This window comes from Artibeus jamaicensis, unplaced genomic scaffold (genome assembly GCF_021234435.1).
Source record: "Artibeus jamaicensis isolate MK-2021 breed Jamaican fruit bat unplaced genomic scaffold, CSHL_Jam_final contig_3230, whole genome shotgun sequence".
Taxonomy (NCBI): Eukaryota; Metazoa; Chordata; class Mammalia; order Chiroptera; family Phyllostomidae; genus Artibeus; species Artibeus jamaicensis.
This window is the reverse complement of record NW_026521764.1, coordinates 1694449-1710280: the sequence shown is the minus strand read 5'-3', so window position 1 is coordinate 1710280 and position 15832 is coordinate 1694449. Positions and strand designations below refer to the sequence as shown.

General features: G+C 47.2%; 1 protein-coding gene across 3 annotated transcripts; it reads right to left on the bottom strand.

Annotated features, from left to right (window-relative positions):
- Nucleotides 1–4765: 4765 nt before the first annotated feature.
- IL6 (interleukin 6) lies at nt 4766–10526 on the bottom strand. 3 transcript variants are annotated; one of them, XM_037136303.2, is made up of 6 exons: nt 10459–10526; nt 9953–10064; nt 8549–8739; nt 7361–7474; nt 6534–6671; nt 4766–5346 (listed from the first exon to the last, which is right to left on the bottom strand). In XM_037136303.2, exons 2-6 carry the CDS (start codon nt 10008–10010, stop codon nt 5185–5187), a joined length of 663 nt encoding a protein of 220 aa, XP_036992198.2. In that variant the 5' UTR covers nt 10011–10064; nt 10459–10526; the 3' UTR covers nt 4766–5184. The 3 variants fall into 3 exon arrangements, with proteins under 3 accessions (XP_036992198.2, XP_053519572.1, XP_036992200.2); XM_053663597.1 differs by having other exon boundaries at nt 9953–10293; nt 10459–10517; XM_037136305.2 differs by having other exon boundaries at nt 8905–10293; nt 10459–10510.
- Nucleotides 10527–15832: the final 5306 nt, after the last annotated feature.

Genomic DNA, 15832 nt, shown 5'->3' with positions numbered 1-15832 from the left:
GACATGCTTGTACGCAGGCTTTTCTAGAACAGCAGCCTCAGGCCTGCTGTGTTCTTTCTTTGTTCAGCACAGCCACACCCACCTGCAAAGGAGAATGGTAAACGCAGCCTCCAGAGGGGTAGACGCATGTCTAATTCAAAGTCTATCACCATGGGAGAAGAAGAGGAAAATGGATTTGAAAGGGTAACTAGCAGTCTGCTATGGAATTTATATGCTTTGTGACTTCACACGTTCCTTAGACTCTCAGCTCCTCTGGTTAATACATGTGCCTCTGACATGATACATACATTGACCTGTGCTTGACACAAAGTGCTCAATAACAGGTATGTTATTATCATCATTGTTACGGTTAGTCTGTTCTTGGAGTAGGTAAGGTGTTTTTTTTCTTCCTTTGCACTCTTTACTCACCAGAACTCAGGTGGCTGGTAAAACTCCTGATACAGAGTAGAAACTGGACACTGTCTCCCTGCAGTTTTCTCTCTTGCAGATTTTAGGGTCCTTTTTGTAGCGTGATTGAAGTGCCCCAGGATCCTAATTTTTGGAGGTAATCCTTTCCTTAGCATCCAAATATAATATGCAATGTCTCCATCTCAAGTCTTCCACAGGACATTCAAACCTTTCCCAAATCTTCCTGGCTATTCTTCATTTTGCCCATTGCTTTTCTCTTTAGAGACTTACCTTTGATTTTTCTTTGGTTCCTGGTCTGAATTTTCCTTTGTGTTCAACTGTGCACTGTTTGTTTTGCCCCAAAATGTGGACATGAGCCTCCCTTTATTCTTCACAGCTAGGCTAGCACAAGGCTGCTATATATTTACTTTATGTTGGTGAATAAAGTTCAGAGAAGTTTTATGAGTAAGACATCACAGCGTCAGAAGTCACATCTGCCACAGGTGTGCCTTATTGCCCTCTCTCTCTCTTTTTTTTGCCTCTCGCCTCCCTGGTACTATCTGCCCTTTTGCTGGAACCTGCTGTAGAAAACTGGATCTCTTTTAGATACGACCTCTGGATCCCCACCTTCCGACCCCATGCCACCAGAAGAAATGGAGAAACCCTACAGCATTTGAAAACCAAAAGCTAACAAACAGAAGAGACCCCAAATCAAAAACTTTCCAAGGAAGTTGCTCTTCACTTGTCTGTGACATTAACAAGTCTATTTAACCATCCTCGAGGCTCTCAGTAACTTGGACAGCACTGCCTCAGCTTCATTTCTACTACTTCTCCTTCCGCATGTCGGCAATTTAGATGCCTTTAGTTCTTCCATTATGTTCTCTCCTTCCTCTGGGCCTTCTCACATACCATGATTGATCTCTGCTTGGAACATCTCCGCGCCCACCCCCCACCCCCACCACTAACTGGCCCAATCCTATACATTCTTTTTATATAAGCTTAAATGTCATTTATTCTGGGAAGCCTTTTCCAAACACTTAGATTAGACTTTCCTACTGGGTGTCACCGAAGTAGGAGTAATAGTTCCCTGTGACTGCTATAACCAATTACCACAAGACAATAGAAATGTATTTTGTTACAGTTCCAGAGCCTAGGTGTAGAAATTAAGCTGTGAGTAGCACCAGGCTGTCTAAAGGTGCGAGGGGAGGATTCTTCCTTGCCTCTTCCTGCTTTTAGGAGGGGAATCTGGATTGCTAACTCTCTATGGCTTTCTCTCTTATGAATGTTTGGGTCATTTTCATGGTGTTACATCCCGTCCTTGCGAGCAACAAGGGTCGGAGACTGCTGGGTAGTCAGAGGTGTTTTATTGGCCAAAGTTTCAAAGTTTTACCTGCGCAGGGGTGAACTCTCGGGGTGCCTCCGGAGACACGGTGCCAAAATGGCTGCAAATGAGAGTCGCGCCTAACGCTTACAGGCTAGGGTTCTTATAGAAGCGGGCAAGCAAGCAATTTCCAGAAGCAGAAGGTGGCAGTTAGCTATTGGCTCAGGGGCTATACTAAGGTGCGTGATCTGACCAAGGACTGGTTACTAGAGCTCGTGGACAGCTCGTGATAGTATGGCTGACTGGCTCTTAAACCTCATGCTGTGGTTGTGGTCTTTTACCCCCCCAGCCCCTCTCCGGCTTGGCGTTCCAGGAGCTGACTTTATACAATCAGCTCTGTACCTCCTTTAAGTAAGTGCACCCTGTCCTTATGGTCGAGCGAGCAGCTAAAATTGAGAACAATCACTTCCTCATTTCCCTGGCTCCTTCAATGGCATAACTGAAGTGGTGGTTGTCTGCAATTACTGATGTTCCTTGGTTTATAAATATGTCTCTCAAATGCCTGCCTTCATCTTCAGAGACTTCTGCCCCGTGCTTCTCTGTCTCTTCTCTTCTTGTGAGCCCCACACCGATGACCTCGTCTTATACTGATTACATCTGCAAGGATTGGTTTCCAAGTGAGGTCACATTCATAGGTGCGCCATTAGGGTTTTGACATACCTTTTTAGGGCACACAATTCAACTCATCATAGTAGCACACATACTTAGCATACAGCATACTGGTTATTTCTTTAAGCTGATTTCCCCAGACTGGGAGCTCCTTGGGAGCAGAAACCTGGTCTGCCTGATGCACTGCAGTGTCTCCAGGGCCCAGCAGGGCCCTCCCAGGCCCAGGGCCTGGCATATTGCAGATTTTCACGGAATATTTGAATGAATGAATAGGCTCAAATCTCAGATCCTCTGTGCTTTACTCTGCTGTCCAACCCCTACTTCTTCCCCCTCCCAAAGCCGTGGTGTCCTTGGAAATTCCCGATCTTGGTCAGCCATCACCAAATCCTACTGAAGCCACTCCAAGCTATCTTTCGTTGGTGGCGGGCACTGCCTTTCCTCCTCTAGGTGCTCCCACCATCCTAATTTAGAACATTGTCACCTCTCCCTCGGACTACAGTGAAGGCCTCCAGCATGTGTCTCCAACATCCTTTCCTATCCATTCTCTGCACTGCAACCTGAGTGATCCTATTAAAATGTAAATCTCACATGTCATTCTACTCCTTAAAACCTGTCAATGCCTTCTTACCACATACAGGATAAATTCCAAAATTTTGAATACGGCTTCTGATGCTGTCAGTGATGTGAGAGTCCCAGCCTCCCTCTGCACCAGCCCCCTCCCCCAACCACCCTCCTTCCTGTTTATGCACTGGGTATAATGTAGTTTTCATCGTCTCAACCATAGTGTGCTCTTCGTTAATTCAGACCTTTGCACATGCCATTCCCTCTGTCTGGAATGCTCTTCCCACCCATCTTGGCCCCGGCTAACTGCTACATATCTTTCGCATCTCAGCCAAAACCTCTTTTTTTCAATTAAGGCTCCATGCCTGCCCTCCCTGGCCTGAGTTAGGTTCCCCTGCTATTGATGCTCCCTGGGTAGGTTCTCGTACACCAAACATTTCTGTTTTGTAAACCTCACCGCACTTACATTCTTTGTTCAATGTCTGTCTCCCATGCCTCAGTGTGAACCTCATGAGAACAGGGGTCATGTCTAGCTTGTTCATCTCAGCCTCCCCAGCACTACCTGACGTATAAGGTGCCCAACATATTTTTGTTTGAAGAATGGATGCATCGGTCGACTGCTACTTCTCTGTGTTCTTTGATTTGGCCTGGATTTCGGGAAGCTGCTTGTGATGTACGGTTTCTAAAAATCAGAGTGTGTGGCTTGTTTTTTGCTTGGCTCCTCTCAGTTTCTGACTTCTGTGGACTTTCCTTGGAGGAAGAAGTATCTGGTGGTTAGGGTGGGGAAGGCTCTGTTAGAAGACAAAACTTTTACATTGTTGGGGTTGAAAAGGGGAAATCTTTACCAAATTCCCAGCATTGTGTTGAGGTGGGATGGAGAGGCCATATGCAGTTACCCAGAATGCCTCTCTCACCACCACTCTGGAGGGGGTGTGGGGAGAGAGGGGGTGAAACTCTCCCCGCACCCCCCATTACTGCTGGGAAAGGAAACAGAGATCCATGCACCGACTATGTGTTGCCTCTTCTAGAAGTTCTTAGAATGTTCTAATTCTTGCTATTTTCCTTAAGATGAAGATTCACTAGTGCACAGTAACTGTAATTTCTTCACCCATTGAACAACAATGTATGCCCCCGAGAACTGAAGGATCTATTTGATCACCTATGTGCAGTTCCTTCATTCAACAAATGTATATTGGGGTCTTCTATGTTTAGGTTCTGGGCCGTGGGCTTAGGATGCAAAGTGTATACAATGGGATCTGCCTTCCTGAAGCCCCCGCGTGCTGGCTGGAGAGAAAAACCCATCAATTTAAAGATGTGTTACAAGGTGGTAGGTGCTGTGACAGACGGGTGGGTGCTGTGTTTGAGGAACCCAGGAGAAGGTGGCAGAATCTTTATTTTATTTGAAAGCTTGCACATTGCTGTCTTAATCAAATGGTTGTATCATCTCAAAGGCATTTAATTACAACTTGACATGTTTTCCCTGTTTTAACATGTTCTGAGATTTTGACATTATCTTTCCATTCCCTGGGAGGCAATAGGACCTAAAGGTTAGGAGAAAGGGGCCCGAAGGTAGGTAGGCCTGGATTTCAAATCTGGGCCTGTGCCTTGCCTCCCACCTGCCTTCCACTTAGGGAAATCACTTCCCCTTGCATTCAAGGGCATGCAAGGCTGATGGATGCAACCCAGTTAGCATGGCGCCCGGCCTGCAGTAAGAGCAGGAGCTCGACTGTATCTTTCCCCAGGTGACTGTAGCTGTTTGTGTTGGTGGTGGTGGTGACAGAAACTTTTTACATTAAGCTTCACAGGACTCACAGACGAGTAGTAGCAGATTTTTTAAAAATAGCTTTACTGGCATAAAAACAATTTAAACAGTATATAAATACATTATAAATATATTTTTTAAAAAACCATGTATAAATTAGCAATTTGAGGTAAGCCTACACATTTCAAGAAATGATCTGGCTCTGAAATGAGGGTATTCAAACTGTAAAACGATTTTATGTTATTTTTTCAAAACTAACACATGAAATATTTCAAGTGGCACTTTATAAAAATATAAATATCACTTATATAAATTAACTCAATATCACATACTTAAATATCAATAAATTAAAGATAATAAAATAGTGTCCTAACGTTCATATTTCTAGTTCTTCATAGAGAACAACATGAGTTATGTGCCCATTGGACAGCTCTTTGAACAGAGGAAGGAATGTCTGTGGATTACAACCCTCTCACAGGCCGGGCTACATTATCCGGACGGCCCTCTGGGCGAACTGCAGGAAGTCCTCGAGGCTCCGCAGGATGAGGTGAATCGTTGTGGTCTTCCTCCACTCGTTCTGGGCCTGCATCTGCTCCAGCAGGCTGGCGTCTGTGGTGGGCTCCGGGGTGGCTTCTTCATCTGGATTCTTTATCCGCAGGGAAAAGAAAACAGAAATAATTGTTTAAGTGTTGGAAAAACCCTTTTCCGTGGAAGGATGCCCTGGGCCGTGGGAAGGGATTCGAATTTAGGGTGAAGAAGTCTGACTGGGGACCCTGCCCTGCCTGACTAGCCCAGAGAGGCTGAGGCGCTTTTCCTTCGAGCCCGCCCCTTCACAGCAGCTGAATTCTGAGCATCCCTGTGCTGCTCTGGGTCTTTCAGATCATAAGCCTCCTGAAGGCAGCTACAGTATCTTATTTGTCCTCTGTTGTCTTCAGCAGTGCCTGGCACATAGTTGGCAATAAAAAATGAAGAGGCTATAGTTAGAGGCATTTCAACGAGTCCTCAAGTGGTCTCAGACTCTAACGTTTTTCTTCAGTCTCTCTCTCACCCGTTGAGAGTCCCCTGATCTAGTGGTGTCGGAGGGCTGGGAAACACCTTTCTTAGACCCTCTGCAGTGAGACCACCTCCAAGTGTGGTCCTGAGCACTGCAGTGTGGGCATCGCCTGGAGCTGGTTAGATACTCGAGTCTCAGGTCTTCCCCAGACCTGCAAAATCTGACTCTGCCTCAGAACAAGACCTCTGGGGCATCCGAGTGCTCACTGAAGAGGGAGATGCCCCACTTGAAGGCAAATAGCTGGAAGGCAGAGGCAGGTTAGCACCCATGGGCTTCTCCATGCAGTGAGCTTTGTTTGGCTCATCTGTACACTGTGCCATCAAGCCTTCCTTATGTGGCATCCGAATGGCCAGTTGGTACAGAGACCTTGGACCTGTTCTTCCAGCCTTTAGCCATTTCTCTGCATTAACTCTTCTGGCAGAAAGTTGGGATGTCACTTGGCAATAATTAAAATATTAAAATAATTTTTGTACTCTTTCATTTGTTACTGTGGACTCCTGAGCAGGGTTTGACATGCTTTCTTCTGACACTTCATTCCTTGTTCTTAAGCTACTAGAGATGGATGTTCAAATCTACCCCATTAACATAGTTTTAAATATAGTTATTGATGTCCTTTGCAGAAGAGAATAAAAAAAGTTTTAACTATCAAGAAATATTTCTAGATCCTTTCCTTGGTATGGGGACCTCTGTTTTGAATTGGCTTTGCATTCCCGAGGTGTCTGGGCTGCTTTCTTTGAGACGCTTCCCCACACCCAGTCAGGAGAGGAGGTGACACTCACCTTCTGCTTCAGGATATTGACCAGGGCTTTGATTCTCATCTGCATAGCCTTGGCATTGTCCTCAAATGTGTTCTGGAGGTACTGCAGGTATACCTGAAACTTCACCAGACCGGTGGTGAGTCTCGTCAAGCAGGTTTTCTAAGAGGAAAGATGGTGGGAAATCGGTTATTGCCAGGAAGATATCATCACTTTTAGCCTCTAACTGCCCGCCTCCCCCACTGGGAACTTCAACTACTTTTTAGGCATCATGTCTGAGACATTCAGGCAGCATCAGCTGCCCTATTTTCAGCATCTGGACAAATCAGAGACACCACTTAATCAATGTTACCCAAAGCCCAACAGATGCTAGAATGTGGCAAGGTGTCCTTCTCTGATTGTCCTTTTCATGGTCTTCCCTATCTCTGCACTCCTGCCCTTGTCAGTGTCAGGCTAACACCTTTTATGGAATATCAGAAGTCAGCGCAGGTTATCTCACTGCCCTGGAGGAGAAAGGTGTAAATAATGACCTCAGCAGGGAGGGTGGCCAAGGAGGAGAAAGGTCGCTGAACCACTACCTCCCACAGGATAGAGGGGCGACATCTGCTGGGGTTTCTCACATTTGTCAGTCGTAAAGACGGAGGTGCAGGTAGGCTATCTCTGACCACACCACTCAAAAATACGCTGCCTTTACAAAGATTTTGGTTGGCCTCCTCATGAAATTTGCATGGTGTTCTTTACATCTATCGTCTTCTAGTTGCCTGCCTGGTCTATATGTACACAGACCCTGCATGCAATATCGAGAACTCCTGACTAAGGAATAGCCAACAGTGCATGTGATGTGTTGGTACCTCATTGAATCCAGATTGGAAGCATCCATCTCTTCTTGTCAGTTTCGGAAGGTTCAGGTTGTTTTCTGTCAGTGCCTCCTTGCTGTTTTTACATGTCTCGTGGTTGTCACACATCTGGAAAGAAACACCAGAACTGTTATCACGTAAGTGCCCCTAAAACTAAGACCACTAGAGGGCCTATTGCGTTCTACATGGCGAGGAAGTTCTCCAAGAAAAAGGAAGTCACAGCCCTTTAGCATCCAGGCAAGAAAGATCTAGTGGAGGTGGGCACACTTGGGTTCAATCCCAGGCTCACCTGTGACTTTAGGCTTGTAACCTATCCCAAGTCTCAGTGTCCCTTTCTCTAAATTGGGGAAAATAAAACACCCTCTCATAAGTCTGTTGTGAGGATGAGACATAATATTTATAAAAATTGCCTGGCACAAAGTAAGTTCTTAATAAAGACAGCAACTTTGATGACAATTGGGTGAATATAATTCAAGCCATAGAATGTTCCAGTTGGAAGGACTTGTCAGATCATCTAGTCCAATCCCATAATCTTACAGGTGGAACCCAGAGGTGGTAGGAAATTTGCCCAAGATCACAAAGCCAGTTCAGCAGAACTACAACCAGAACTGGGTTCTTTCCTTTCTACAAAACTGAGCCAAACTACCTTGCATTTAAGCTTTGGGGCTGTTTAACCTACCTCTGATTTGCCACCCAGGTAGGCTATCAGGTTTGCATTTTATAAGCTGGAATGATCTGGGGAGTCCCTCACTACCGAGCTTGTACAACCTAAAAGTACTGTGACTGCCTTGAGAAGTGGAACATTTATTTCAGGTGGCACTTTTCTAACCCTTTCAAAGTCCAAGGGACACAAAAATAGGTTGACAGACCTAATTTTTTGGTTAGTGAAGAGGGAGACCTAAGAAATAGTGACCCTTAGCTCATGTCGGTTATGGAGTTGCGGGTGGACCAGGGGTCATGGACTCCAGCTCCATTCTGTATTTTCCATGAGGGAAAGGAATCTCCTGAGACCATCAGCAGAGGAGAAATATAGAAGACAGTCTGCCTCTGTGGGTTCAAATCTGAAGTGCCCCAGAAGAATCCAGCAAAGACCTCCCAATGCACAAGCTCCTGTCCCCATCCAGGGGCAAGGAGACGCATGCCCAGACAGGCCTTTCATCGCCCTCCATTGAGCTTACCCACCTTATTTTTCACTTCAGAGATTTCGAGCATGATGGACTTAATAAGTTTTTCAATTTGGTCTGGAGAGGTGAGTGGTGATCTCTTTGAGGTGGTCTCCTCTTTGGAATCTTCTCCCAGGGGAACTGGGGTAGGGAAAGCAGTAGCTATCACCAGGAGCAGCCCCAGGGAGAAGGCCAGCGGGCTGAAGGTGTCTGTGCCGGAGGGAAGGGAGAGCAGCAGTGAGCAGACTGGCCCGCTGCGGAAGCTGAGCTTCTGGCTGCTGGCTGCCTGCCAGCCCTCACGGCAGGCACATACCCTCTCTCTCACCCAGGCACGGGCTCCAGGCAGTTCCCAGGCTAGGGATTTCCTTCACTTACTTGTGCAGAGGGAGTTCATAGCTGGGTTCCTGGAGGGAGATGGAGCTCTCTTTTCTTCCCGGTGGGCTCGAGGACAGAATGAGCCTCAGACATCCTCAGTCTCATATTTATTGGGGGTTGAGACTCTAATATTGAGACTCATGGGAAAATCCCACATTTGACAAGTCGTGTTGGAGGGAGGAGGTGGGCCAGAGTGGGTGGGTGGGGCTGATTGGAAACCTTGTTAAGGTTTCGCAACGTGACGTCCGTCCTTTAGCACTTTAGCATCACAGCAATCACCAAGAAAAGTGCTGCTTAGCTCATGACCAAGGAGCCTAAGAGGCAGGATCACTCTTCTACTTTCTTTTCCTTTTTTTTTTTTTTTTTTTGTGACTCAGCATTTTGGCATGTGTACAAGGAAAGTAATGCTGAAGTCATCCACAAAGTTTTATAAGGGTTGGGGTTGGGGGTGGAGAAGCTAAGGCTGATTGTAATTTATAAAAAACAATTCACAGATTAACAGGCTAGGATTTAGTTTTCCAGTTTACTCATATTTGTGAAAACATAAGAGGTTCTGACCTGAGTTTCCTCCGACCAGAACAGCCCATTAGCCTGGGGTTACACAAAAGATAGCACTCGGAGCGCCTTCCTTTCCTGCCCCATGTGGTCTCCATTAGTTGCAGACACGCCTGCCTGCCCCCAAGGCTCCTGCAGTTAATCTCCAGAGTTTCCAGGTGCAGCGTGCGGTGCCTGCATAAGTGACTCATGTGTGCCACCGTGTGGCGTTTACCAGTTTCCTCCTCACCTGCTCCAGCTCACTGCGGCCAGGTCAGCTCACCGCCCTGCTCTCTTCCTGGTAGCCCCTTGGGGACCCTGCTGGTTAGCACTTAGATGTCTGTGGCAAGGGGGTTGTCTCAGGTTGCTGGTGGTGTTTCCACTGCTGGCAGTGGGGTGTTCCTACTCCTGCACCGGAGCCCCAAGGGGCCTGGGTGGGTGCTGGATCTACTGGAGCCATCAAGTTACCGACGCCCCTTTGGTTCAGGACAAAATCAGGGAGAATACTACTCACCTCTCTGATGGGATGTCAAAGGAGGACCTTGCTGCATTTTCTGGAACTTGGTGTTCATAGGTCCCTCCTGCTGTGTGACTTGATTTGTGTCCACAGGCAGCTGGGAAGAAACCTACCACAGACACTGCTCTAGGCTCTGATCACGGTTCTCCAGTGCCCCAGCCTTTCTCATTGGTTGAGCTCGAACAAGCTCCCTCAGCCCTTGCGCTGATGACGTCTCTCGCAGGAGAGTCCTAGGTCTCATGCAAATAGGCTCAAGACCAGACCGCCCCACCAGTCTCTCCGACAACCAGAGAGCTCAGAAGGTTGGCTCCAGGCTGAAGCTAAGACCTGGTGGTGCACTAAAAAAAAAAAAAAAAAAAAGTGTTTACAAAACACAGCGTTATCACAAAATCGGCTTTCTTGGTTTGCAAAGAGGATCTCAGTCAGGATTGTTAAAACAAGGTATTTAAAATATGAGTAGGTTTACTCACTTTTTGTTTTGCTCACAATACCGTTGGACCCACCTGTTGGAGAAAGTGAAGTCATCCATTCTTTCGCTGACTTTCTGAACAGAGGCACACAGCAGCTCTGGAGGCAGCAGCGGTGTTAAATTGAAAATGAAAATGGGAGAGTATGGTTGAACGGTTCCCTTTTTAGTGCTTTTGGGTTTTGAGCAACACAGACACCCCCAGCTGAGTCCTCTCTCCAGCACCAAAGGAAGCTACCTCTCCTGGCTGTGATGTGTGCAACATGCCTCTGTATGCGGGGTTGCTTTTTTCATGTATCTGTTTTTTAGAAAATGTGACTCAGTAAATTTCCAATACAGATTTTTCTTTTCAATGAAAAGTTTTGAAAATAGGAAGTGTGTGTATATTATAAAATATTCAAACAGGACATCAGGCTGTATAGGAAAAAGTGAGTCTCCTTCCTTTCCAGCCTCTCTCCTCAGAAGTAGGACATGACCCCCAGTATTTTCAACTCAGTCCTCTGGTACCTGAATCTGGGTTAGGCTGGCTTGGGCACTCAAGTACTCATTTCTGTATTTTCATTATTGGTTCATGGGTCGTGTGTCTACATAGACTCATACACAGATACACACACTGTGATTTCATTGTCTCGACATCATCTGGGCAGTGCGCTATGGGAGGGTGCGTGGCAGGCCACAGGCTCTTGAGTGGCATGGCTTGGGTTCAAAGCTCAGTTCTGCTGCTTGCTGTTCGACCCTGGCAAAGTGGCTCCAAGGCCCTGTGCCCTGTTTTGCTCATCTATTAAACTGGAATAATAACAATTCTTCCCATATTACCATTGTGCAGACCGGATGAGACAAAGTGTTTTTAGTCTCTGGTGCATAGTAGTGATTCTGCAGTAAACACTTGCTCTTCCCTTGACATTTCCATGACATTCCTTAGCTCTGGTGTCTGCCCGGGAGAACGCCTGCTGCTGAGCGTGTGGTGTCCCGCCCGCGAGGAGACTCTGCGAGCCAGACTACTCACTGTGTCAGTGAGCAGCTGATCACCCAGTCATTTTTCCTCTGAAGAAATGAGGTTCTGTTTGGCTGAAAATACTTTATGGTGAGAGAGGAAAATGAAGGGGGGGGGAGTGATTTCCTCTCTATTTTCTGAGAACTTTGGGACCACAAGCCTGGTCTCCCAATTTAAATAATGAGCCCAGTCTTTGTCTTGTCACTATTGCTCAGGCTTTCTGCAAAGTGTTTTATGACAGAATCCTGCAGCCTTCCCAGTCCATGGTCATTATCATTATTCAAAATCTTGAAAGGCCTCAAGGTGAGGGAACCAGACTTAACCTTAGGTCTTGTTGCTTCTGGCATCCAGAAAAGGTCAAGTTGTAGGGTCACTCTGGCGAGTATGGCTTTCCACCTTGCATATGTGAGTGTCCAAGGTCTTCATCTCGCTTGTGGGAGAAATGGCCTTTTCTTTGCTCCTAAGTGTTAATGAACCCCCCCTATCTCCAGCTACCTTCCTTTGGATGTCAATGGATTGTCCACTCAGAGAGCTATTCCTCATATTTTAATATGTGCAAGGGACTGGGAAAGGTCGTGATGTCAGCATCTACTAACTAATACAACCTCAGTGACTGGATGTGAAGTGACTGCCATTGGAGACCAAAAGAGGCAAGACAAATAAGAACATATGGGGAGGAAGAAGGGGAACAAAGGTCGCTTTGCTTTCTTTACCACCATACCTCGGGCTGGCTGGTCTGCCCCTCAGAATTACTGTGCATGCCTGCTTTCCTACACGCTGGTGGAAAGCGCATCCATCAACGCATTGGGGTGACGGGGGAAGTAACTCACGTTCGGTCTTAAGCTCTCTGGAGAAGAGGTGTTGCCCACATCTCGCAGGTTGACATGTGGCGTCGTGCTGTCCATCTTCATTTCGAGGGTTTGGAGGTGGGAGGATCTGTGATTTAGTGGGAGGGAGTATCCCAGGGAAAAAGAGAAGTCGCCGGTACGAGGGAACTTGCAGTTGCTGTCAGATGTGGTTTCACTTGTCACTAAGTCATAAAAAACTTGTAACTGAAGCAGTGGGTTATTTAACAGCTTCTCCCAGGGCCAAGGCTCCCTGAGCACATACCAGGACTGTAAGTCTCTGGGGAACGGCTCTGCTTTGGGAAGAATGGCAGCATTACATGGAGAGAAAATATTAGGGACATGTGGTGTGTCTACTCGGAAAGGGCCACCTCAACTTGGAGGGCAACCAGGCCTGGAGGGCAGAGCTCCGGACAGTTCCCCGCCGGGCCCGGTCTCAGTCTCGGGCCTCACAGCCGCGGCGCTGATGCCCTGTTGTATGCAGCTCCTGGTGACCCCCTGGTCTGACCTCAGCTTTTCTGAGGGCACAGCTGTGCTGCGGCTGGGCCTGGCTCTCCCAAGGCCAGGGAAGGGCACACCTGCCCTGCTGGGTTTCTCACTCGAAACTGCAGGGAGGTCAGATGTTCCGGCCCTCCTTGTGTGGCTGTGTCCTCAGTTACCTTCCCCTGATGAGGTGGAAAATCCCAGTCATCTTGGGAGGGTAGTGGCTTCTACTGGGACAACAATATAGACGCCCTTTGCCTTGGGGACTGCACCCCTTCCTGTGTGCCCTTTTCTCTGGTCTCCAGGCTTAGAGGAGGGTTCCCAGGCCTCTGGAGATTAATAAGCCAGCTTCTCTAAAGCCGGTTTTGGTGACGAGAACTTGCTTTGCTGACCAGAAGGAGCCCCGTTGGCCCTGCACCCCAGGGCTGGGGAGGTCCCAACAGGCTGAGTTTCAGAGCTTTATCTCTTCTCCATCTGTGGGGCAGACCTTCTCTGTTCGTGGCTGCTGGTTCTGCTTTACAATTAGGAAACTTCAACTTGTCGGCAAAGGGCACCGAGTTCATTTGTCCGCCCAAGTCATCTGAGCCATCTTCGGTTTCTCCAAAGGTCGCAGCTCTCTCGAGTTCAGTGTCACAGACAGAAACTAAGCATGCAGACACATTGGCTGGTTCCCTCTACTCTTTCCTCTCAAAACTAGGATGCTAAGAGTCCATTTGAAAACATCACATGTAGTGAGTGGTTAGACCAGGGAATTCTGCTGGCTGGGCTATGATGTATTTCACCTACCTTCCCTGCTCTTTTGGCTTTTTTTTTTCCCACTAAAGAAAAAAGAGAATGTCTTTCTGAACAAAGCCTCACATGTGTTCTCCTTAGCAAGCTGAACCTACAAAGGGAGGAAGGTCTCTCTGATTTCACGGAGGAATCATTTCCATGATATGCTTCGGACATGTTGGGCACTCTCTAATTGTGAGACAATGGGGTTAATTACTCCTGAAGAATGATCCACCTGGGATGGTTAAAACTATTATGGAAGAATTCAGATCCAGGTAAGTAAGTCAAAGGGTCAGAGGTGATTTCTTCAAGGTCGTGGGCTCCTTGTCGCTGTGTGTGGATGCAGGGATGCGCAGCACAGAGCAGAATCCTCGACCTGCAGACCACAGTCCAGGCTCCGGTGGATGCTGCCCTCACTGTGTAAGGGTGGCCCGAGGAGCCCGGGTACCCAGGAAACTCGACTGCTGGTCTGCCGTGGGGTTGATCTGCCAGGCCTGTGGCTTTTCCCACGCCATGCGATCTCCACAGTGGCGTGTGTCTGAGCAGCAGTGTTGTGTCCGCCAAGGGCTCCATGGTATGTTGGCCCTATATTGCCCATCCTGGAGGCCTCGTGCATCTTCTCTGGGGGGGAGAGACAGTGATGGGCGGGAAGGCACACCTGCTGCACTCACCAGCCTGCAGGGAAACCACAGTTCACCAGCCGTGTAGATCAGGACGCAGGGAAACGTTTCCTCCGCACTGGCATTTGAAATTGTCTTTTGGTGATTTTCTTGGAGGTGCTTACCTTTTAAAAAAACAGAATGCATTCCTAAAGGTTTATTTGGGGCTTTGGGGCCCAAGCAATTGCTGCTAGTTCCTCAGATTCTCTTGTCCTTCCAGGCCAATCAACAAAGGCCATGATAGATATTTCTGTCTCTGTGTTAAGTTTATTTACCCTGGCCCCAGTAAAGCTATTGAAGACACCAGGTTAGACATCTTGGGCATGTCAGGAGTCAGAAGGGACTTGGGTTCTGGGCTCTTTCCATGTGATATTGTGTGGCTACTTTGTTAGCCTGGCTTATAAAGACCCCTCCTGGCTTTACTGACTTGCCTTCGATTGCAGAATTTGGAAGATTGGGGCTTTCTGCTGCCCGCACAAACCTTGGGGCAACTGTAAGATTTCCCTGAATTAGGCTTGTTCTTTCATCGAATCATTAAATGCTTGGTTTCTTGCGTTTTTGCTAATATTATTGTTGGCAGATATGAACACTGAGTTGGTAACTAACGGGGGAAAAGTACTCTCCCATTTCAGGGGTCTGGTAGAGAGATGCTCTCTAAATTCCCTCCTAGCTCCAGCATTCTGCAATCCTGTGGCTCTTCATTAGCCATACTTAATAATCTAGTCTGCTCTTAATGGAACTACAGGAGTGGGAGATTCTAAATTTACAAATAGTTTTTGAAAGTCTAAAACCCTGGTGTCGTCTGCCTGTTCACACCGAAGGACCTGCAGTGGCTGGTTGGGGTACCACTAATCTGATCTGTCATGCCCAGGATCCTTGGGGCCTCAAGCCAAGGAAACCGATTTGGAAGATGCCAAAGCCCAGGCATGTCAATGCAAGGAGGTAGCAGATCTCGTAGTTACTACACAAGCAGAAACAGATTAAGATTCAAAATTTCAATTGTTTTTAACTTAAAAAAAGAATTACACGAGTAATACACATTCAATGTAGAAAATTGAGAAAATAGAAATAGGTAAAAAAAGAAAAAAATTTGCAAGATCTTATCAGCCAGCAGTAATCATCATTATCATTTGTTGTAATCATTCTTGTCTTTTTTGTTGTAGTTATACATGCGCGCACACACACACACATATGTATGGAAAATGGAAAAACTCCACAATTTAGTGTTTTATAATCTGCTTTTTAAAATACTGATTTGCATGCATACCACTCTGGGAAATTCTCTGAGCAGAGGTGATGTAAGTACCACTCCGAGTCGCGTGGGGAAACTTTAGATGAGGTTGGAGACGGCTGCTGCATACGTGCCCCTGTGCGCGGCTCCTGTCACAAGGCACAGAGAAAGAGTTCACACCTTAATGGGGAGAAGACGCATGTGAAACCGTCACTGGGTTTCCCGGGGTGGTTAACCGAGCTGTTCGTAGAGTAGTGTAATCTCCAGATCAGTAAGTTGTGCTGACCACTCGTCATCGTGAAAGTGAAATCTGCAGTTGGACCGAAGCTCGCTGTCCAGCCGGTTCTGGTAACAGCCAAGCCACAGCGGTGGACATCAGTGGTGCCCTGGCCTTCTTTGTCATCAAGACGCAATGGGAATTGCCACAG

Coding starts and splice junctions, on each gene's coding strand:
- IL6 (XM_037136303.2), bottom strand. CDS start 10,010: ATGAACACCAAGTTCCAGAAAATGCAGCAAGGTCCTCCTTTGACATCC. Junction 6,672..7,360: donor TCCAATCTGGATTCAATGAG/GTACCAACACAT, acceptor CTTTCCTCTTAG/AAAACCTGCTTGACGAGACT. Junction 5,347..6,533: donor TCAATATCCTGAAGCAGAAG/GTGAGTGTCACC, acceptor CTGCGGATAAAG/AATCCAGATGAAGAAGCCAC.